Source organism: Nelumbo nucifera, chromosome 5, assembly GCF_055504915.1.
Source record: "Nelumbo nucifera cultivar China Antique chromosome 5, China Antique-T2T, whole genome shotgun sequence".
NCBI lineage: Eukaryota > Viridiplantae > Streptophyta > Magnoliopsida > Proteales > Nelumbonaceae > Nelumbo > Nelumbo nucifera.
Genome location: NC_142653.1, coordinates 10,358,667 through 10,380,027, shown reverse-complemented (window position 1 = coordinate 10,380,027; position 21,361 = coordinate 10,358,667). Strand labels below are relative to the sequence as shown.

At 37.0% G+C, this 21,361-nt stretch overlaps 2 protein-coding genes across 7 annotated transcripts; one reads left to right on the top strand and one right to left on the bottom strand.

The window, feature by feature from the left end:
• The first annotated feature begins 1,399 nt into the window (after positions 1-1,399).
• LOC104606724 (protein IN CHLOROPLAST ATPASE BIOGENESIS, chloroplastic-like) lies at positions 1,400-6,404 on the top strand. Of its 3 annotated transcripts, none has more exons than XM_010272070.3 (12): positions 1,400-1,592; positions 2,646-2,729; positions 4,234-4,308; positions 4,404-4,446; positions 4,563-4,620; positions 4,764-4,931; positions 5,009-5,071; positions 5,165-5,259; positions 5,392-5,473; positions 5,612-5,722; positions 5,805-5,955; positions 6,056-6,404. In XM_010272070.3, exons 1-11 carry the CDS (start codon positions 1,478-1,480, stop codon positions 5,943-5,945), a joined length of 1,035 nt encoding a protein of 344 aa, XP_010270372.1. In that variant the 5' UTR covers positions 1,400-1,477; the 3' UTR covers positions 5,946-5,955; positions 6,056-6,404. The 3 variants fall into 3 exon arrangements, with proteins under 3 accessions (XP_010270372.1, XP_088743625.1, XP_088743624.1); XM_088887499.1 differs by having other exon boundaries at positions 1,455-1,592; positions 2,839-4,308; positions 6,131-6,404; XM_088887498.1 differs by having other exon boundaries at positions 1,455-1,592; positions 2,839-4,308.
• Positions 6,405-9,369: 2,965 nt separating this feature from the next.
• LOC104606738 (filament-like plant protein 7) lies at positions 9,370-20,985 on the bottom strand. 4 transcript variants are annotated; one of them, XM_010272097.3, is made up of 7 exons: positions 20,210-20,365; positions 20,023-20,097; positions 17,766-17,878; positions 15,854-15,995; positions 13,224-15,708; positions 13,062-13,122; positions 9,370-10,168 (listed from the first exon to the last, which is right to left on the bottom strand). In XM_010272097.3, the coding sequence occupies exons 3-7, from the start codon at positions 17,862-17,864 to the stop codon at positions 9,674-9,676; spliced, it is 3,282 nt and encodes a 1,093-aa protein (XP_010270399.1). In that variant the 5' UTR covers positions 17,865-17,878; positions 20,023-20,097; positions 20,210-20,365; the 3' UTR covers positions 9,370-9,673. The 4 variants fall into 4 exon arrangements, with proteins under 4 accessions (XP_010270399.1, XP_088743623.1, XP_010270417.1 ...); XM_088887497.1 differs by having other exon boundaries at positions 17,811-17,878; XM_010272115.3 differs by lacking the exons at positions 20,023-20,097; positions 20,210-20,365 and adding an exon at positions 20,531-20,985 and having other exon boundaries at positions 17,811-17,878.
• Between the last annotated feature and the right edge of the window lie 376 nt (positions 20,986-21,361).

Below are 21,361 nucleotides of genomic sequence, written 5' to 3'. Positions count from 1 at the left end.
TAAATGGTGATTACTGATTAGAGATTGGTGAATAAGATAGAAAGAACAATTTAGGATTTTCAAAATATTATAATAGTTGCGTGGACCCTTTTTAGATGCAGGCCTAATTGGCAGCCCTACATTAGGAACATCACGGTCTTGCATTGAGAATATCTTTTCCATGGATGAAATAATCAATTACGGGAGATGATTTTAATAGAATTGAGATATGTTTTTCACAAAGCGTTTCTCACACCAACCTCACAACCACATCCCACCGTGTATTGAAAACATCTATCATAAAAAAATAATAAATAAAAACAGGAGATGTCCCCAATGTGCAACTGGAGTGAGGAGCAGATCAAGACTCATCCCAATACATGGCTGAAATGAGATCGGATTCAGTCCTCACAAAACAATGCTCACACAGTATTCACAATCACTTATAGTTGTGTATTGTAAATATCTCCCCATAAATAAAACATTCAAATACTGAAATATTCTCAATTCACATTTGGAAGTGGCTTTGAGTATAATGTGAGTATGGATTTGTGATTTACCTGCTGAAAGAGCTTTAAGCTGCGTTTGGAATTAGTGTAAAATGTCATAGGTGTAAAAATACATTGATAACTTTTTACATTGAACTGTGAAAGTGACTGTTGCTTTTTGAAAAACATGATGGGTGGAAGAATGTAAAGTTTTACATCGATAAAATCGACGTAGTTTTTTCATTGATTATAGATGCAAAACTTTATGCTTAATGAGGTTTTACATTGATTATTGACATAAAACTCATCTCCATCCAAAACGCATGCAAAATTGAACTGGAGTGGAGTTTTATGTCGATCATAATTACATGCTCCTTCCAAACCGATATAAATTTTACATCGATTCTTGATTTATATCACTTCCAAATGCAGCTGTAAAGTTCTTAATTACATGCTCCTTGCAACTAATAAATTGGAATTTGCACCTCACACAACCCCATTCTACCATGTATCGGAAGTAGGGGTGTCAATGGATTGGATTTGGTCTAATTCGACCCAGTCCAATGTATCTATGGACGGTCTAATATATATATGTTCAAATTCGTTTTGATTTAGATTGGTTTAAACCCAAATCCGATCCATTGACACCCATATTCTTACCTTATATCAATATATCAATGGATCATATATTGACTTAATCCAACCCACGAGGTCTACTTCGTTCTAATAAATATTTTAGACGGAATTGGTCTAATCCACTATGTCTTATTGGTCCGTCCAATCCGTCCAAATTGATTTTGGATCGGACAGAATCCAATCCAATGGCGAAGAAATTCGGACTCGCAAATTCGCAACCAATAGGTGCTTACCGCGTCATGATTCTTCACACGTTTCGTTCAGCATGACCATTCCTGCGTGATTGGACCTGGATAGGAGAAACTAGAAAAAGGATACTATAATTAGGTCTGGCATGGTCGTTGTTGTGGCGGTGTTGGTGGTGGTGGAACAAAATGAAGGTGGGCGGGGGAGTGGTGAACGGATTACCTTGCGCAAGGGTGCTTCCCACATTATTTCTCCGCCGCGGCCGACCTACAATCAGATGCTCTTACACTTCCTCGTTTTCTGGTAATGTTTCCACTATCAGCAGTCGTCTCTCTGTACCCGCTGTTGTTCTTGTTTGTGTATATATGTGGATAGAGACTGAATCACAACTCAGAATTTGGTAGTATCTACTTTTAATGGATATATGTCCAATTTAATTGGCATTTTCTCGGAAAAATAATCTTATCTTTCACCTTTTAGCGTCTGCTAACCTACATATTGTGCTGCTTGCCCAAAATATATATTGGTCCTCAACCACTCTTTGGGTCTGAGTGTCTATCTCATATATGCTCTTATTTTTTGTTGATTGAAGAGGATTTTCTCAGCCTAACTATATAGAACAAGGGAATTGGGAGAGGGTCTTGGAGGCTATAGTACTTGCTTAATGTTGTTTTGTGCACCACCATTTTGAGATGGATACTAAGTTCTGGGTTAGCATTGCCATTATTATGTACTAAAAAAAGTAATCAAACTCGAAAAAGATATGGAGAGGGAACATCCCTGAACAGTCTATGTGTTATCTTTTGCAACCTAAGAGTCTCAACTGTTTTTTTTAATGGTTGCCTCCACTGACGTGTTTAATTTGAAGATACGAGAGATCCTTTTCAACCATATTGTTTTTTTTTTCCTGGAAATGGTAAGTCCTTGTTGTCATAGCAGAGCTTGTTTAGCTTTGCTACCTGGGCTGCTTTGGGATGGGCTTATAATTCTTTGACTGGCACTGGCCTCCACCTTGTAAGTCATTATTGTATTTTTTTTCTGCTTTCTTTAATCTTAATACAAATCTTCTTGACTACTATTGTTGATTTGTGTTTTTGTATAAATAAAATGTAAAAGGAAAAAGAGGAAAGTTATCATTTATACTATTGCCTTTGCTGAGCAGCTATAAACTTAAAAACAGTTTTATACTAGGTCAATGGATGTGTTTCTTTCTGTTTCATGTCACCTTGTATATTTGACCTTTTCATGAGCATACTGCTGATGAAGTTAAAAATTCTTTTCTTAGTATCGCTGACATGAGGAGTTAGTTCTGCTTGACAAACATGGTATAATTCAATAGTTTTGAATAAAATGCAGACCATATCTCATTCATCAAAGATGTAGCTGCAACTCAACCTCCTGAACATCTGCAATATTTGTTGAAAATGCTTCAAACGAGAGGTAAATTGTGTCAATCTGTTGATGGCCCTCATTTTCTACTAAAACATCTCTTGATTATTCTGCTCACTTCTATATTATCATGCATTTCCTTTTGTTATTGCCATCTCAGCATGGGAACGTAACTCTATTATGTAGCTCGTGTGGAGTTCATATGGTTACCTCTGGTTCCATGGCTGAAAGTTGGAGCTATACATAGCAATGGGCAAGAAATCCCTGTATTTTATATTTTATACAAAGCAGTTTTACCTTGGCATGCGGCACAAACACCACACAGTCAGATATCTGGAGGTGTTTGTTGGGTCAACCTTTAGAAATAATGGCAAGGGGGATACTATTGTATGTATATCTTAGATTACATAAATAATTCAAGATATGGTAAAATTTAGAAAATTAAGAAAAACGGCTTGAAAAACAAAGCTTTGGTTCCTTGTTGGATATATCTCTTTCATTACACATTTCCAAGAACACTAAGTGCTGATTTTTTTTTTTTTGGTGACTTCAACTTAGAGCTTCATTGGTATGTTAAAAGAAGTATCATGTCAAGTGTCCATGGAATTTGTGGTGGCCTGTTAGAAGTTAAAACTGCCACAAATGATAAGCAAGAGGCTTGACCTATGTAGAGTCATTCGAATATAGTCTCTAGTTGTGAAGCTGTGATTGAAGGTAACAAATCCATTCCTGATGTTCCTTTAAAGTTTAAACTGGATACCCAAAACATAAAAGCTTTCTTCTTTGCCTTTTGGCTTTATTCACTGCTCATAGGTCTGAGGTTCTACACATTTGCCTTTGCCACCTGTGGTTCTTCATAATTGGCTTTGCCAATTAGCAATGCTGTAAAAAATTCTGATTGTTGTTAATGTGGTTGTCAAGAATATTACTCACTGTTTGTTTGATACCATGTGAGGTTACTAATTGCATTGTTGCCATATTATTACTTCCCTCCTTTTGTGGGTTCCATGCTAAGCCCAGATCTTTAATTTTCTCTTTTGTTGTCCTATCCCAAGTTCAAATGTCTCGTAAGAGAGTGGTACTCTAGAATTTTCTTTGTCACTTCCAGAGAATAGTGCGTTTCTGCTCTCTGATGCATTTTTTCAAACTTTAATGCCTTGTTTATTTATGGAACTTCATCTTTAAGACTATTCTTTTACCCACTCAACCTCCAACACACATATTTACTATATGATGCCGAGAGTTGCTTTGGTTCATCCCAGTATCTTTAATATATTGGGCAACTCTCGCAATATATTGTGCAAGGTGCCAACTGGTTGGTTGGTAAGGCCTACTGTTGGTTGTAGTGGAGGCTTGGGATCGAATCCCACCTGCACCAGGGTTGGGGGATGGGCTACTCCCTGTTGTGTAGCTCCATGGAGTGAAAAAAATCTTTCCACTTTTTTTTTTCCTGTTCACTCACATGCAAAAGCACATGCTTTCTACCAGGGGGACAATAGTCATCTATGTATTCTTTTTTTCCAAATCTGTTTCTGGCTTATTTTCTTTGTAACAGGTGAAACCATCATTTCTCCTGGAGCTAAGCAAGGTTTAATCCCCCTTGCTATTCCCCTATCAGAAAGTCAATCAGGTTTGGATAAAGTACTTTCTATCTATACTATCAGCTAATCTCATGGATTTCAAGTTGAATTATTTTTATCCTTTGACTCTTCCCTTTCTCCATAGGTGCTGTAACTGCCTTGCTGCGATGGCCAACAGCTCCTTCTGGGTAGGATATCAATAATTTTAATAATATATTCTTTTGTTTTGCAATGTCATTAACAATATTGCTATTGCAAAATTTCTCCTGTGGTTTTATTTTCATCTGTCATTGCATTCACACAGGATGGAGATGCCAGTTGTGGAAGTCCGTAAACATGGGGTGTGGCTTTTAGCCAAGAATGTAATATGTTGAACTGACATAATGCTTGTTTCTGTTCTCAGATAGATGCATTCTACTGGTGAAAAATTCAACATATTTCAATTTTTATTTGCTTTTCTCTATGATGTATCCTGACTTGTGTCATCTGAGTATTTCTAATCCAGGTAGATCAATATATTCATAGAATATTGGTTGAGGAGGATGCCAACAACACACAGGAAAGTAATGACAAACTATTTACTGCTTCATCTGAGGCTGGTAATAAACTTTACAGAAGGGGTGACCTTGCTGAATCTCAAGTTGCAAGTCTTGATGTCTATCTTTTGAAGAAGGTAAGAAGTGGTGTCTGAATTATGTTGTATATAATTAAACACCAGATAAATTATAAAATCAAATTTTTGTGTTTCAGGTTGGTTTGTTTCCAGATGTTTTAGAACGTAAAGTGATGGAACACTTCGAGAAAGGGGACCATGTGAGAGACTTCTGTGATTTAGCTTAGTTTATGATTTGGGGAATTCTGGATTTTAGGGTTGCCCCCCCTAAATTAATTTTACTTGTGGTAAAGGTTTCAGCACTGGTGACTGGGGAGTTCTACACAAAAAAGGAACACTTTCCAGGATTTGGGCGTCCTTTTGTATTTAATGCAGAAATTTTGCTGAAGTTCGTAGAACCCTTGCCTGAATAGTTTCAGAGGATGTGTTTTACTTGTTCTATGGAAGTGGTTTATGAAGTCAGCCAAGTGAAATGGCATCTTACAATATTCTTAAGAAACCTTGTAATGCATCCTGACAGGGTTGGACGTAATCTAGAAGCTAAAGATGCTGCGAGGGGGGCACTTAAATCACCATGGTGGACTTTGGGATGCAAATACGAGGTAATTGCTTCCAGTTGTCATTAATTCATTTGTTGTTTCCTTTACCAGTCCAAAATCTCTCTCTCTCTCTCTCTCCATTCTGACATTTCTCTGATTGCAAGCATATTTGGAATAATGGATCCTGTAAGTCCTATTCAGGAAGTTGCTGAAATTGCACAGTGGGAGGATGAACAAATTGAATATATCAAGGAAAAGGTAACAGAAGAAGGTAAACAAGAAGATCTGAAGAAGGGAAAGGCACCTGCTCAGGTTGTATGATGATAGAGATTTTCTTTTTAATTTTATTTCTTGAATTGATTAATGAGGTAGTTGACATTGATTGCAATTGCAGGTTTCATTGGACGAAGCTGCATTTTTATTGGATTTAGCCTCTGTTGAAGGGACATGGGCTGAATACACAGAGCGAATTGCTGAATGTTATAAAGATGCTGGACTGCATGATATTGCGAGATTTGTGCTGTACAGAGGTTGAATATTGATAGGTAAGGTTTAAGTTAGTGGATTGAGAAGAGAAGCTGTTGAGAAGTTTACGGTTTTCCATTTTTGAATGTTCTTTTGTTTCTGGATTGGTGGTGCAATTAGGAATAGGGCATCATACAAGAATGTTGCGAGAATCCAATGGCTGTTGGTGCATTGGCAATAAGGCTTCTCATGCAGGTCTCAAAGGATAGCTGGATGGTTCATGCTCCGTTCACAATTTTTAGTCTGCACTTCGCACTTCCGCAGGTTGTCTGATGGATCTAGGCAAAATTAAATTGTTCAATCTGCGATTTTGATGCATTAAATTCAGGAAGTAGATCCATTTCTTGGATAGATAGAAATATGGGATCATGATTACAGCAAGCAGATTGAGTTTCTTTTACTTGATTCGTCTAAAAGTAGGGGTGTCCACAGTCAATTTATCGAACCATAGATATTATTTTTTTTCAAACTCTACCAGTCCTACCAGTTTTTTAGTTTCTCCAAACCGAAACCGAACCGGTACCATCGGTTAATGAGTTGATCGGTTTTGGTTTTTGACCAGTTTGATTATTTGGTTTTTCGGTTTTTTTATATATATTATATTATATAAATATATATGTATAAAATTATATTATAAATAATAAATCATATATAATATATTATAAATATTATAAAAATACATAATACATAATATATTTATAAATATAATATATGTATATATTTATATATGATGCATATATATTTATAAATAATATATAGATAATATGTGACACAAAATATATATAATATACATATAAATATATACCGGTTGGTTTGGTTAATTGCTGATTTTTTTAGGTTAATCTAAAACTGAGTTGATCCTTCGGTTTTTTTAAAATACCGAACTGAAACTGAACTGATCTGTTCAATTAACCGCATTTTCCGGTTTGATTATTTGGTGGTTTGGTTTTTTATGGACACCGGTAGTAGAGGTGTAAATCAGGTCGTGCCGCTTGTGGCCCAGCACAGCTCGACATGAATTTGGACTGGCTTGACATGGCCTAGCACAACGGTTCGTGGGCCGTGTTGGGCCTGGGGTTTTAGGTTCGTGGGTCGGCATGACATGATTGAGTGAGCAGTGCCACCCACAGCCCGCATGCCGGTATGACCTAGCCTGCGACATGGCCCAGACCCAAATATATTATTTATATACATTATATATATAATATTATATATTTATATAAGTTATAATTATATAATATATTAATAAGATGAACAATTGTTTTTAATTTTATTATACTAATTTATTTAATTATTATATATATAAACAATTGTATACATAAAAAATTAAAATTTAAGTTTTTTTTTTCATTTTTTTTAAATAAATAGCTTTGGCTCGGCCTGGCCCAAGGCTTGGCCCACGGACCAGCCCGGCCCGTGGCATGGCCGAGCACTGGGGGCCACCTGCAGGCAATGTCGTGCCAGCCTGGCCGTTTTACACCTCTAACCCCTAGTCGCAAGGGCTTAGAGGTAAGTTGAGAGTTTCAAGCTATCTATATGATCATGAGGAGAGCCTGCCAAAACGGCCTCCATGAACCCCATAGTCATACCCCAAGCCCGAAGGCCCTTAAAAGCAAAGCTTCAACGAATCAACTGTAACTATCCCATCAAGGATCAAGCTTGTTATTTGTTACTGACTTGCTGCATTTGATACCAGGGCTGATCATGGGCCGGACCAGGCTTAGCACATATGTGAACGGTTATATCCTAGGCCTGGGCCTATGCGATCAAATGATACAATTTTTTTATTAAAATATTTTATAAATAAAAATATTGTATAGGGTAAGCTAGTCCAAGCTTGGCTTGGCTTTGCGCAAGTCTGTATAAAATAATACATTGTTGCCTCCGAAGCAAGGTTTTATTCTAAGGCAATGAGTCATGTCCCACATGACTCGTGAGAAAATACTGACCGGTGAGTGGTCTTCTCTCTTTATATAAATGGAGGCCTTGCCTTCATTCTAATACTTGCCGATGTGGGTTTTGAGCAATACTCGTTATTGAGGACTCCGGATCTCCTGTCCACGAGAATTCTGCCCACGTTTATTCATAGTACACCACCCCTGTGAATTGGGAACATCTCCCCTTACATAATACTATGCAGAGGGTGAGATGTTCTCCATGTGTGGCTGCGATAAATGTGGGCAGGGTTCTCGTGGGTAGGAGATCCGGGCTTGTTATTGAGTGCTACGATACTACAATACTGAGTTTTACCCTAAAAGACTTCGGAAAAACTTTGGCTGTTGGGTCCCAACTCCCAACAGCCTAGACTGTTCTGTTGAAATGTTTTGGTGCATGACACGTTACCATGGATGGGGTAAAAGAGTAATTGCCCTCAATATTTTTTTTTACAAAAAAGACAAGCAGGGGTTCGAACCGCACTAGAGAAAAGGCTACTCTCCACTACATGAGTTGTTTCAGGTGTCATTAGGGGTGTCAATAGATTGGGGTTGGGTTGGACCCTCTGAATCAAAATCAAATTGAATGGATTGGATGGACCAGTAAGACATTGAATTGAACCAGTTCAGACTTATAGGGTGTTTGGTATGGTTTCCGTTTATTTGGTAAACAGTGCCAGGTCATCGCCATGTGGGCATTCTGTCCTATCATGTTATTTTGCATGCCTATTTATTTTATAAATGTTTGTCTTACTTTGCATGCAAATCAACCATTTGGGGGACTTTCATTTTAATGTTTCCCCAGCACAAAAATGCTTATTTACTGCTCTGCTTATGTGGCGTTTAGTGGTGTTTAGTTGTCAATAAATACCAGAAAATATTTATCAACCACTTTTTCTCAGTTTTGAAGGCAAATCAAGTATAAACCTTTATTTAATGGTTCAAACCTATACGTAATGGTTCAAAGTGTTTATCAGACTGCATTGGACCTGATTTATCTGTAATAAAAAAATTTCTATTGGATTGGGTTGTATCTAACCAATGTCTGGTCCATTGACATGAGATAAGAGTAAGTGTCAATTGACCAGGTTTGGGTTGGATCTAATCTAAATTAAAACCAATTTGAACTGTTTGGACATTGAATTGGACCAGTCCAGATTGATCCAAAGTATTCATCGGATTGGACCCGTTTCATCTCCAATGGGCTCGTACTTTGGTTACACTTTCATGATACCGGCTGATTGGTTAAAGTTTTTCTGGTATCATAGTCGAACCCTAATTATGTAATTACATATACAATGCATATTGCGAGCTAGGCCCGAACATAAAAGCATATGCATTTAAATAAAACTAAATTTGATCATGTCGGATGGATCGGATGGAGTTTGTCCATATTCAATCAAATTATAAACAGGTCGAATTCGGATCACCCTTGACCACATCGAATTCGAATTCAAATGTGGGCACATTTGCAGGCTTGCAGCCCTACTCGAGAGGAAATTATCAACAAAGACGTGAATCGCATTTAAGTAGGCTGCAGCGTATACAGCCCTCTCCTCTCAATCATATACTATTTTGTGAATAGATTCAATACTCAAGCGTCTTGGCCCCTAACCCAAAATATATACAACGGGAATCCAACAACGCAAAATGACAAACATTATGAAACTCTCTCTCTCTCTCTAACCTTTCAGTATTTCCAATCCCAAAGTCCAAACTCCAAAGCTGTAATCAAACACCAAAAGTTAATAAAACCAAACCCTGCTAAGTGGAAACTACTGTTGTTGTCACCAATTAATTGTTATCATGTAATAACAGTGAGAGATGTCTTCTTGCTGTTACCCATCTTCTTTCTTAATAGTAGTTTTCTCAGAAAACCTGCACCACCTCCACGTTTCTTAATCGGCACAATAGCAAGAGTTTCAACTGTGGTGGTCTCATTTTTTTGCTTTGATTTCTTTGAATCCAGAGCCTTCTCTGGAGATTTCACTGGGACTATGGGACCATGGAAGGAATCGGAAGGTGGGCTAGGATGTTTCTGTGGATCCATAGTGCATATGATTTCTTTGGTTTTGGGAGACTTGGCAGCATCATCCTCAGCTAACATCTGATCAAGTAGGGAGGAACGATGGTTCGTGTTGATGTTCTTGTTGTTGGAGGCGGTGGCAGGGGAGGGGATAACTTTGTCAAATAGAGCTGCCTCCCTAGGCGAAGCTAATGCTTTCAATTGTTTCCCCAGGTTTAAGATGGTTTCCTGGCATTCTGCCAACTTTTCCGAAGCAGCTGCGATCTCCCAGTCCTGCAAAGTTGAATTGTAACAATTGGAATTATTCCATTGCATAATTAGTAACTTACTTGGGATACATAACAAATATGTAAAACTTTCAAATATCATTCCCATCAATTTGTCTAGGCAACAAACAAGATTATGGTGTTGAGATTTCTTGGCACCAATTACTTTTCAATCTCTTATTGTCAAGAAATTGATATGTGCAAAATACATGTATTAGCATGAAATTATGGGGAAATTTTTGGCTGTTGGGAATGTTCTTCCGCATGATACGTTAGCATGGATGTGGTGTAAAAGAGTAATCGCTCTCAAATATTCTTTTGGCCAAAAAGACAAGGGGACTGAATGGGTTGACCTGTCATGCGGAAGAACGTTGCCAACAGCCAAAAGTTTCTTGAAATTATGGAGGATAAGTTTCTTTTGAAATTTTCTGTGTCTCTGTCTCTTAGAAAACTTCCTTTTTTTGATTGTTAACAGGGTAAATATTTTATTATGTAAATTGTACAACTCTTCTTTCCCAAAGAAGAAAAGACAAATATAACCAGAAATTAGCCAAGGGCTAACGAATAAATACTACTGGTTCAATTACACATTAATATCACTCTCTGGTCCTGGTGTACCCCACTCTAAGGTATTTTTGTGCACCACCAATTGTGCTAATCTTGACCTTCCTTCATTGAGAATACTCCATGTCATGGAAATTTGTTTTTTTTGCTTGGGCACCGCACAGCTCCTTGTGCAGATTTGTTTTTTTTTTTTTTTTGTTTTTTGCTTTGTGGCTGATATATTACTTTACCTTTTTCTCAAGAGAGAGAGAGAGAGAGAGAGAGAGAGAGAGAGAGAGAGAGAGAGAGAGAATACTCCATGTCAAGGAAATTTGAAGCTTAACACACACGGGCCTTCTGGTGGAGTTTGAAGTCTTAACCTTGTTGCTCAAACTGGGTAATTTCTGGATGTGTTGTAGTGTTTTTGGGAGCATGTTATTGGAGTGATCTAGATGGAGAGTAGTTCAAAACTTGCATGTTAACTTATTATTAATAACATCCTCCAAACTGTATTAGAAATTGTTGAGAATTTCCATGATCCATATTTTCACAGAAAGCAACTTGCTGGCAGATGATTTTGCCAATATTGGTTGATTTGGGCATGAATTTCCCTCTTCCTTTGTTCCCCGGAGTGGCGTTGTTTTGCTTCCCCCTTCTATTTTATTTGCAATGCTTTGGGAGGGAATGGTATCTCTAACTATCTATCTTCTCTGAGTAACAGTTAGAAGATGCTTTCCCTCTAGAATTTTCTGGGGTTAAAAAATGGTCATCCAATACCTCCAAAGCTCCACTAAGGTGCTAATGTGAAATTAAAGGCAACGAGTATACCATCATTTAGCCTTTTGTTTATTTGTTTGTTTCTTTCAACTTTCCCACTAAAAAAAAGAAGAAAAAAAAAAGAGCCTCCTTTTTTCTATATTCCATAGTTCATTAACTCAACAACGATTGGAGCCTATCACCTCTCCTACAGTGTTTTCCTATATTTTCATTTAAAATATACCCATGATGTTTTTTCCCTATTTATTACTCCCCATAGATATTGATGCATGTAGAAAATAGATTAGGGACATTTCTTCTGCATCCTCTTCTTCATCTTACTTTTCCTCTCATCTGATTTTTTTTCTTTACAGCTTTGTTGCATTTATTAGTTTATAACATGCTGAAGGAAGCTTTGCTCAAGTCAATATACATGTCCAAAGGTTATAAGACCCAAGGTTAAATGATAATGCCCGAAGTCTTTCCCTGGTGAGGCATGCATTTCATAGTTTATGATATGAAAAAAGGTCATTATCCAATGTTGTCCCAGCTATCTTAGGTTTTGGTAAGGGTGGACTGGATATGGCCTTAAACTTTGCCTTTTTTTTTGGCACAAAGTGATAGCTCCAGACTTGAACCCATTACCACTAAACCAAGCAATGGCCCCTTGTTTACAATTTAAATAGATAGACCATTAAAAAGTCTATTTACTCTGTCAAGTTCAAATATAAAATTTTTACTGATGCATAATAGAAAAACAAATCAGGATCCATGATCAAGTTTGGCAAAAGTTTTGGTTTTGGTACCAGCTGCCAACCTGACACAATTCTCCTCCTTTGTCTTGGTTTGATAATTTGTAACAAGGGAGAAATTGAGGAGGATGTCATGCATAGAATTAGAGCATGATGGGAAAAATGGAGTGGTTCATCCAGAGATTTATGTGATAGGCAAACACCGGTATACCACTTAGATTAAAGGTAAAATTCTATAGAACAGTTGTAAGGCCAGCTATGCTGTATGGAGCAGAATGTTGGGTGGTTAAGAAACAACATTGTCCAAAAAATAATTGTTGCAAAAATGCTTATGCTGAGATGGATGAGTGGAAAAACTAGAAAGGATGGAATTAGAAATGAAATCATTCAAAGGAACCTAGGACTAGCTTCAATAGGTGATAAAATGAAAGAAAGTAGATTAAGATGGTTTGGTCATGTGCATTGAAGACCATCAGCAGCACCCATAAGAAGTGATCAGTTGCAAGTTGAAGGGGATACAAGGGCTAGGGGTAGACCAAAAAGGACATAGGTTGAAGCAGTAAAAATGATTTAAGTGGCTAAGCACCCATCATTTAACAATGGATATGGCTTTAAATAGAACAGAATGGAGAAACAGGATTTATGTAGCTCACCCATATAATTGGGATAAGGCTTCGATGAGGATGATGATGCAGAATAGAAAATTGATCTCTTAACAGAGGTAGATATTCTAGACTTGCAAAGGACAAATATACAGGTAAAACAATAACCTTTACTATTCATTTCAATTCGTCAAAATGATTTATTCTACTACAAAAGAGCTATCAAGTAAAGAAGACGGGATCTTACAGTTCGAAGATGCTTTTTCTCTTGATCTGGATCAGGATTTGGAAATTCCTTCTTTGTTAAACTGTGAAACAAAAGTTACAGCTACCTGAGATGAATCATCACCGTAGGAGCAAAACTTATTCAGATTCCAAAAACATAATCGTGCAAGAAAAAAATTTGTACCTTTCTAGCTGGAGTTGCAATTCAAGACAAGTTACTTCTAGTTCTTCACAACAGTTGCTTTTATCCTCAAGCGCTGCTTCCAGAGAAGAGAGCTTCTGGAGAGCCTCTTTTAGTTCAACTCTGGCAACTGTAAGCTGGGTATCAAGATCTTCATTAAGTAACTTGTGATTTTCGATTTGATCCTCTATAATCCCTTTTGATTCTTTTAGGATTTCTAGTTGCGTTTGTAAACTTGCAATGTTTTTTTCTGATTCCTGAAGTTGAGTTATCAAGGATTCACTCTTATCAGTTGCTGACTGGAGCCTCCCTTCCAAATCTTTCTTTGCAGACTCCATGTCCTTCAGTTCATCCTTTAATCTCCTATTTTCTTCTTTGAGAACACCCTGAATTTTTTCCATTTGGGATAAATTACTGTGGCCATTTGATAGATGTTCTTCAGATGAATGGGATTTATCTGCTTCTGGAAGTGAACCGTTCAGAGTAACTTCATTTTCAATTTCACTTCGGGTATCATCCCAATCAAAATTTTTCCTAATTGTATCCCTCATGCTTGAAACATCTTGAAGGGAGAAACAGTGGCTTGTCACCCACTCGAAAGCTGAAGTTAATTCTCCGGCAAAATTCTCAAGACTAATTTTTCCATTCAACAGATCATTACAAGTGTGGACAAACTGCTGCAGAACAACACCAAGTTCAGAACTTTTCCATTGAAAGAGACGAACTATGTAGCCTGTAGGTGTTGCTGGATTCTTATATGGCAAAGAATTCCCATCATTTTCTGTTAAGATCTGAGGGGTACCATAATCCATTAAAGAAGGTTGGTTAATCCCTTCAATAAGTTCAATAAGTCTAGAGATTGACTTGTTAAGATTTGATTGAAGCTGGTGGTTGGTGACCTCCTTTGATAACTTGCTCATTCCATATGGTCCATCAAATGAATGCACTGGTGGAGAGGCACTAACATGTAGGTGATCTGATGCTACTGCATTGCTCAAGTTTTTTCCTGCATCAACAACTTCACCATTGTTTGTATGACTCACATTTATCAAAGCAATTTTAACTTCCTCAAGAATCTCACTAAGGCTTCTCTGTGTAACCTGGCTTTGCTCCAAGACTACCTTGAGGATATCCTGAAGCCAATGAGGATATTTTCCAATTAATACATCCTTTGATTGGATTTTTTGATTTATGTGACCAGAGCCTGAATGACTATCCATGACTGGAACTAGTTCCTTACCGGTAGTATCTGAAGGATAAATACCTGATTCAGTTTCTAAGGGTTCCACAAGTGCACTACTTTCATCTGAAGAAAGAAGGGAACTTTCATAAGGCGTATCCATAGAAACAATTGCCAATTTTTCCATCTCAACAAAGTCATCCATCAGACTGAAGTCTGAAATTCCTATAGATTTACATGACAATGGTGTCTTTGGCTTTCCATTTCTGAAGTTTTCCAATTCTGAGATCAAAGCAGAAGCCCATGATTCAGCACAGCTTAATTCATCTTCATTGCCAGCACCAGATACTGACTCAAGGGAGAGTCTATTTGATCTAGGACTACTCCTTGCCAACTCCATGGCTTTATGACCTTTCATCAATACTCCAAGTTGAGCCTCAACTTGTGATAACTTAAAGACTGTTCGTGCACCCATGATCCTTGAGGATTGGAGTTCGCTCTCTTTCTTGCTTAAAGATTCTTTGAGAATCTTATTTTCTTCTTCCATGCCACATAACTGTTCAATTAAGAAATTGATCCTTTTAGTAGGAGTTTCAGGAGTATTGTCTTGCACAAAGTCCATTGTTTGAGCTGCCACTGAAGAACCTGACTTTCTTCTCCTGAAATCAGTTGGATCCTTTCCAAGCATCTCAACTTCATTTTTCATTTTAGCCAAAGCAGCTGGACCTGGCAATCTCTTTCGAACCAAGAGCCGCAATCTATGACATTCCGTTTCTAATTTTGCAATCTTCTTCACACTCTCCAAGTGTTGCTTGTGTGATGCATCAGCTGATTGACGGTTGAATTCCCTCTCCTCATTCCGGATCTCAACTTCTTTCTCAAGCATGCGGACCTCATATTTGAGAGAAGAATTATCCTTCTCAATAGAATTTAATCTAGCCATTAGTGCATTAAAATCAGCTTCTACCTGAGCCTTGCTTGCACTCAAGTCATCAATGAACTTCTCCTTTCCCAGGAGGGCCTTACTCAACTGAGTATTCTCAGCACCTAACATGGTAACCCTTTTACTTGTTTCAGCTAACTTCTCCTCTAAAGTTATCCGTGTTTTTTCAAATTCTTTTGTTGTCTTTGTTATAGCATCATGAATCCTTTTCTCCTGTTCTTCTCGAACAAATCGTAGCTGCTGCATGCATTCCTTCAAAGCTCCATCCAAGTGAGCTAACCTTTCTTCTGTAGCCATCCTCTGCTGTAAAGCTTCATCCAGTTCTTTCCTGAGAGAAAATGCTTCTGCTTCTGCCTTCTCCCAGCCTAGAATGATTTATCAATTAGATAGATCAAGATAAAATCTGAAAAATCCTTCAACAACAATGCTTAAGGAAAAAAAAGTGCACACGCTGGAATATAAGTTAAGTAAGAAAGTTTTGGGAAGGAAAAATTAGCAACATTAGATAACCTGCAATGGCTTCTGCTACAGCTTTTGCATGCTTTGTGACAAGATCATCTTTTGCATTACACTCAGAGAGGGCAGATGAAAGCTTCTCATTCAGATCTTTTACAGATCTTTCTAGATCTACTTCTTTATCTGTCACACGTGCCTGTCCTCAATCAAACAAAATATAGAATAAATAATTTTCCAAAATTAATGATTGATAGGAATTACAAGTATTAAGGCTTAATGGCATGGAGACACTTCTTCAAGATAATCCGATCCTCTCACAAGTGTAAGCAAAAATCAATGGTTATCCATATGTAGAGATTCAACCAATGCCCAAAGGATCTAAGCCCTAAGAGAGTGCATTCTTTAACAACATTTGGTTGTCCTTAAAATTTCTGAAGATTATAAAATTTCATTTCTTAAGAATTTTGAAACTAGCCAAAAAACAAAAAATTTCATCACATTTGAAACACAATTTCCTGACAACTTGGTTGAAGTTAATATGTCAAAATATACTATTTTTTTATAGGTTGTCAAAATATACTTAAACCAAGGAATTTTTTAATCAATGATACTTTGGTCCAAAATACTCCAGTAGTTTATTCTGGAAATATGTGGCCATAATGACAACAGAGTTCAAAATAATTTTGTCAAGAAGTTATTCGAAAACATAGTCATTTTTTTTAAAAGAATTGCCATATGCAGAGATGGAACAAGTTCCTGAATTGGACTGCTGGATTCAAAGAGTGGATGAAACAAGTTCCCCAAGATGACTGATGTATCTGTTAAATAATAGATATATTGTGGAAAAGCAAAAAACTTCAGTCTCCTGGTGGTTTCAGGAGTCTGGATTCGCTGCATCATTCTCCATTTGACACACTTCTCCACTAGCCCTCTTGGTGGGTTCTATATAGACCTGGTCATTGGTATTCCTTGATTCAAATAATCATAACAGGTCCATCAATGACTCATGGGCTTTGATAACTCTCTCATGCATGTATTCGTGAAGTGTCTTGAGCCCTTGACCTTGTCCAAAATATTTCACAAAATGAAACCATTGACTATATTTGAAATCAAATAATGTTTTTAAAATCCTTCAAAAAATTAAAAGAGAGAAATCTTAAAAAACATATGTTTTAAGTGTATAGAGCTATATGATTTTCAAACATTAAAACCTCCCTCCATCATCATGGACAATTCTATTGCAAGATTGGCATTTGGGATCTAACCTCCCTTATGACTCTCCAAGATAACAGAAAGATGCATATTTAGAGATGCTATCTGGTAAACTATATTATGATTAATAAAGTTGGTACACTTACCAAAGAAGGAATTGGTCCAAGTATGATCAACTAATTGACAAAAAAAAAGTAAGAAACAAAATAAAAAGAAAATGTAGTTGGAAGCATCTAATGGATTTGAAGAATCAAGATCTAGATCTTTAACTCTTGTTTAATACATAAGTGGTTGCATAAGTTACACTTCTTCCCCCTTCTCTTGAGCCCTCATGTAATGTTGGTTTTGATATCTCCCAGTAAAAGAACCATTTTGTTCTCCTGGTTCTGTATCTCACTATTTACTTAACTCTATTGATGAATGGAATACAATTAAGTCAAACTGTAGTTTTCTTCTCAACTGAGGTGTAACAACGGTTTGCTTAGTGATTGCATAGGGTTTTTAGGAACAAATTTCACTTCAATCCATCAAATAGTTGGATGCAATATAGTTTACTGATAACATCATTTTTTATCAGTAACAGTTGAAATTTTATTAATTGATAACAATATAAGTATAATGCTAACACCATTAAAATATAACATGTGATGCAAAAAATGCTCTGCTTGCATTTCCAACATTTTCTTTTGTTGAAAGGCAGAAAGGGAACAGTTCAACCATCAATATATAAATTGAATAAAAGGTCACCAATTACCTCCTCATCTTTTCCTTTTGACAAGAGGTTGGCTTTGTCACTTACAACAATTGTCTTCTCTGATGTTTTTTTCCCCCAAAGCCATGTCTTCTGGTCCATGATTTCACCAAATCCTGCCATACAAATAAAACAGGAAAATTTTCATGAGAAAAACAAAACTAAGCCTAAAAGAAAAAAAATGAACATCATTATATTTTTAGTTAAGCATATTTTTGATGAATGTACTTTTCTGGAACTTTTTTTGGTATTACATGGTCTCTACTAAATGGATGTTGTGTTGTGTCAAAATGTGTTCGAGTCTAACAAGACAAATCCGATTTTTTTTCTATCAAACAGCACTTAGGCTCAGTTTGGGAAGAGTATGGATACAAATATGTACAGTGCAAATACAAGGTTTAGAAATACTGTTTACAAGGCTTTACACTGAACGTATCTGCATTTACACTCTTCCCAAACTCAGCTTTAGCAACAAAGGCAACAGTTTGTGTAGGTATATAATATTAGAACTCAAAAACTATGAATTGTTTTAATAGTATGTATTTTTCAATAGAGGTGTCTATGAGTCCATGTTTATCATCTTGCTGGGTCAGACTCTTGGACATGCGTTGGATCCCAACTCACATGTCCATGTATATGCAACACTGACTTTTTGGTGAATGTATACCTCTATGAAAGAGAGTCATAAATAAAAGGGCCATGACCCAATAATGATCCCTGCTATTCTGGTCTGGGAGAGGTGGACTTTATATGGACCTAACCTTCAGCATTTTCTTGCATGAAATGGCTGCTCTCAAACTTGAATCCACATTCTCATGCTTTTCAGTCTGAGATGTCTACCATTGGATTAAGCAATTACCTCTGTCATAAATAATTACATTTTCCTTTATAGTACATCCAACTTGTTTTCCATAAGCCCGACATATTTTTTCTATGCACTTAATAGACGTGTCCTTATTTATGCCTAACAACACTAATGAAGGAACTGTGCCTTCTATTTCTGACAAATCACATTTCTTGATGGACACTTAAGTCCAATTGGTCCATTTTTAAGGCACATGTTCAAGTCTGACTTCACAAAGCAAACAAACATACACACACACAATTAAAATTAGCCAATATTTTTTTCCTCAATTCTGACATTAAATACCTACTATATAAAGGTCTAAAATGTTTTCTGTGTTACTGAGTAACATTTCATAGAGAAAATAGCATTCATCATGTACATTAACTATTTATTTATGTATAACTAGGAGAAAAAGGAAAAAATTATGCAGAAGTATCCCTTAAGAATACAGAGAATTTGAAATCTGAAAAGTTTTTGACCTGGACACTTCATCCATTTAGAAGAGTCCAAGAAAAACTGATTTGTAGGAGGAATATGTTTCTAATAACAGTATGCATATTTCCTACGGTATATCAAAGACTCAATCTTCCACCTTCTTCAATAAGAAACTGGTAGGAGTTGATTTGACACCATCTAAGTAATATAAAGTAAGAATCAGTTGATGTGGGTTGCCGGGGTAACTTTTGGCAAGTCTATGTTCCTTGTGATATATTTATTACATGAAGAATCCGATTAGGCAATGGAGAAAGGACGAAGGAAACTTTACTCTGCAGTTTGAGAACTCCTGAGATACATAAAAGCTTGTCTGTGGAAAACGATGGCTTTAGTTCTTCTTGTGATAGACTATACGAACATAAATCAATGACTTCTATCTATATTTTTCTTGGTCGAAACTCAATCTCATATTCTCATGGAAGAGGAAGCCCACAATCTTGTCTTCAGTTCAAGAAATGAATCGAAAAGCAAGAATTGTCTACAACCAGCAAACCAATTAAGAAACTAAAATTTCTACTTTCTACTTAAGACCCAAACATTTTGAGACGGATCATCATATGACAAAGAGAAAGAATACAGCACCCATGTCAAATTTATATAGTATACATATTTCAATACGAAAACCACAATCTCACAAGTCTAGACTTGCATGCTAGTTTATGAGAAATGATGCATAACTTCAATATGCTAGTGCACAGCAACAGATATGGTACATGTGCACACAAGCTCTCATCCACAAGATAAAAGTATAAGTATGAAAAATTTATAAACATTCTGCTCTGAATCTGGAGTCTGGATTTCAAGATTCTACACAATGACATAATATGCAAGGTTATGAAGCAGCAATATAATAATGATTTGAAAGGTGTATAGCTTATGGAAAAATCACTCCATGGCAGAAGAAGCCAAAATCCATACAGTTGCAGGTAAATGTAAGAAAGAACTCCCAAGATCAACAGAGTTTGAGACAGAGTGTGAGTGGAGAGGAGTCGTCTGCATGTGAACAAGAACCTGGCCATTATAAAGGAGCATAGGATTGATTTTATTATTATTTTTTATTTTTTTTAATGTCATAATCAAATCAATGAGACATCCATGGATATACCCTGGTTAGCGTGCGTCGCATGAAATGATCATACAGGCAAAAAACGACCGTATGTGAAAGACGATTTCGTTCGAAAATACATGTAACTCAACCCTGCTCTGTTAAGATCAAAAGGAATGGGGAAAGGAAAAACAGAGAAAGCGCGTTTTCAAGGTCAAAGGGAAGGGGGGGGGGGGGGGGGGGGGAGGAGAGGAGGAAGATAGAACCCAGACAAGAGAAGCAGCAGAGCATAATTAAAATAAATAAACAAAACGTATAATGGTGCCCGCGTACAAAAACTAAAACACGTGTAAGAGAGTTCGGAGCTGCTAGAGCTCTCACCTGACGTCGCTAATTAGCACCAGCAGCTTACTACTATGCATGGATCATCAACTATCACCCATACCCAAACAGAGAAACAACCAGAACCAGAGAGTACAGAAGAAGACTGTAATAAGAGGGAAAAAACAATAGTGGGGAGGGGTAAAAGGAAGGGAGGACAGAGATTTTAGGAGGTTGAAGTTGAACACCGCCGACACCCCCTTGACCGGAATAAATAGTTCGTTGCAAGAAACAGAGAAGGCAAGGGAGAATAAATATGTGGGGTATTATAAAGCGTAACAGCAGAAGGCGATCATTTGATTCTGCGAAAGGTGATGTCAAGAGAGAGAGAGAGAGAGAGAGAGAGAGAGAGAAGTGTCGGCCTAGAATTGCCACGAGGGAGTTAGGGACGCGTACTTCCGGGCGATGAGGTTAGAACTCGGGTGTTGTTGTTGGTAAGTGGAGACCGTGGAGAGAGGAAGAGCAGATGTCTTTGTCATCAACCATCCAATCCAAGTAAATAAGAAGTTAAGAACTAAAGATTCTTTGTTTTTCTTTTTATATTTAATAATTAATTAATTGGTCGATGGCATTTTTATTCCATTCCAAAAGTAAAGATAGATAAGATTTTTTTTGGGTAATAATATAAAGTGGAAATAAAGAAATAAAAATAAGTATGAAGTGTGAAGGCGTTGGTCACTTGGTGATGGACTGATGGTGTTGGTGGGAATGGCTATGATTGGGCTGAAACGTGGGTCCACCTACCACCTCTACAGAGAAGGACAATATGGGAATTTAAGTATTTTCATATAACATCCATTGACCACAAAAGGGCTACACGACGGTGGTAGG

Excerpts from the sequence above, each read along its gene's own strand:
- LOC104606724 (XM_088887499.1), top strand. The coding sequence starts at position 3,909 with ATGATGCCGAGAGTTGCTTTGGTTCATCCCAGTATCTTTAATATATTG. Across the intron at positions 5,474-5,611 it reads CTTTGGGATGCAAATACGAG|GAAGTTGCTGAAATTGCACA; the intron begins GTAATTGCTTCC and ends AGTCCTATTCAG. Across the intron at positions 5,723-5,804 it reads AGGGAAAGGCACCTGCTCAG|GTTTCATTGGACGAAGCTGC; the intron begins GTTGTATGATGA and ends TTGCAATTGCAG.
- LOC104606738 (XM_010272088.3), bottom strand. The coding sequence starts at position 17,864 with ATGGACCAGAAGACATGGCTTTGGGGGAAAAAAACATCAGAGAAGACA. Across the intron at positions 13,123-13,223 it reads TTGCAACTCCAGCTAGAAAG|TTTAACAAAGAAGGAATTTC; the intron begins GTACAAATTTTT and ends TTTGTTTCACAG. Across the intron at positions 10,169-13,061 it reads AGAAAAAGCATCTTCGAACT|GACTGGGAGATCGCAGCTGC; the intron begins GTAAGATCCCGT and ends TCAACTTTGCAG.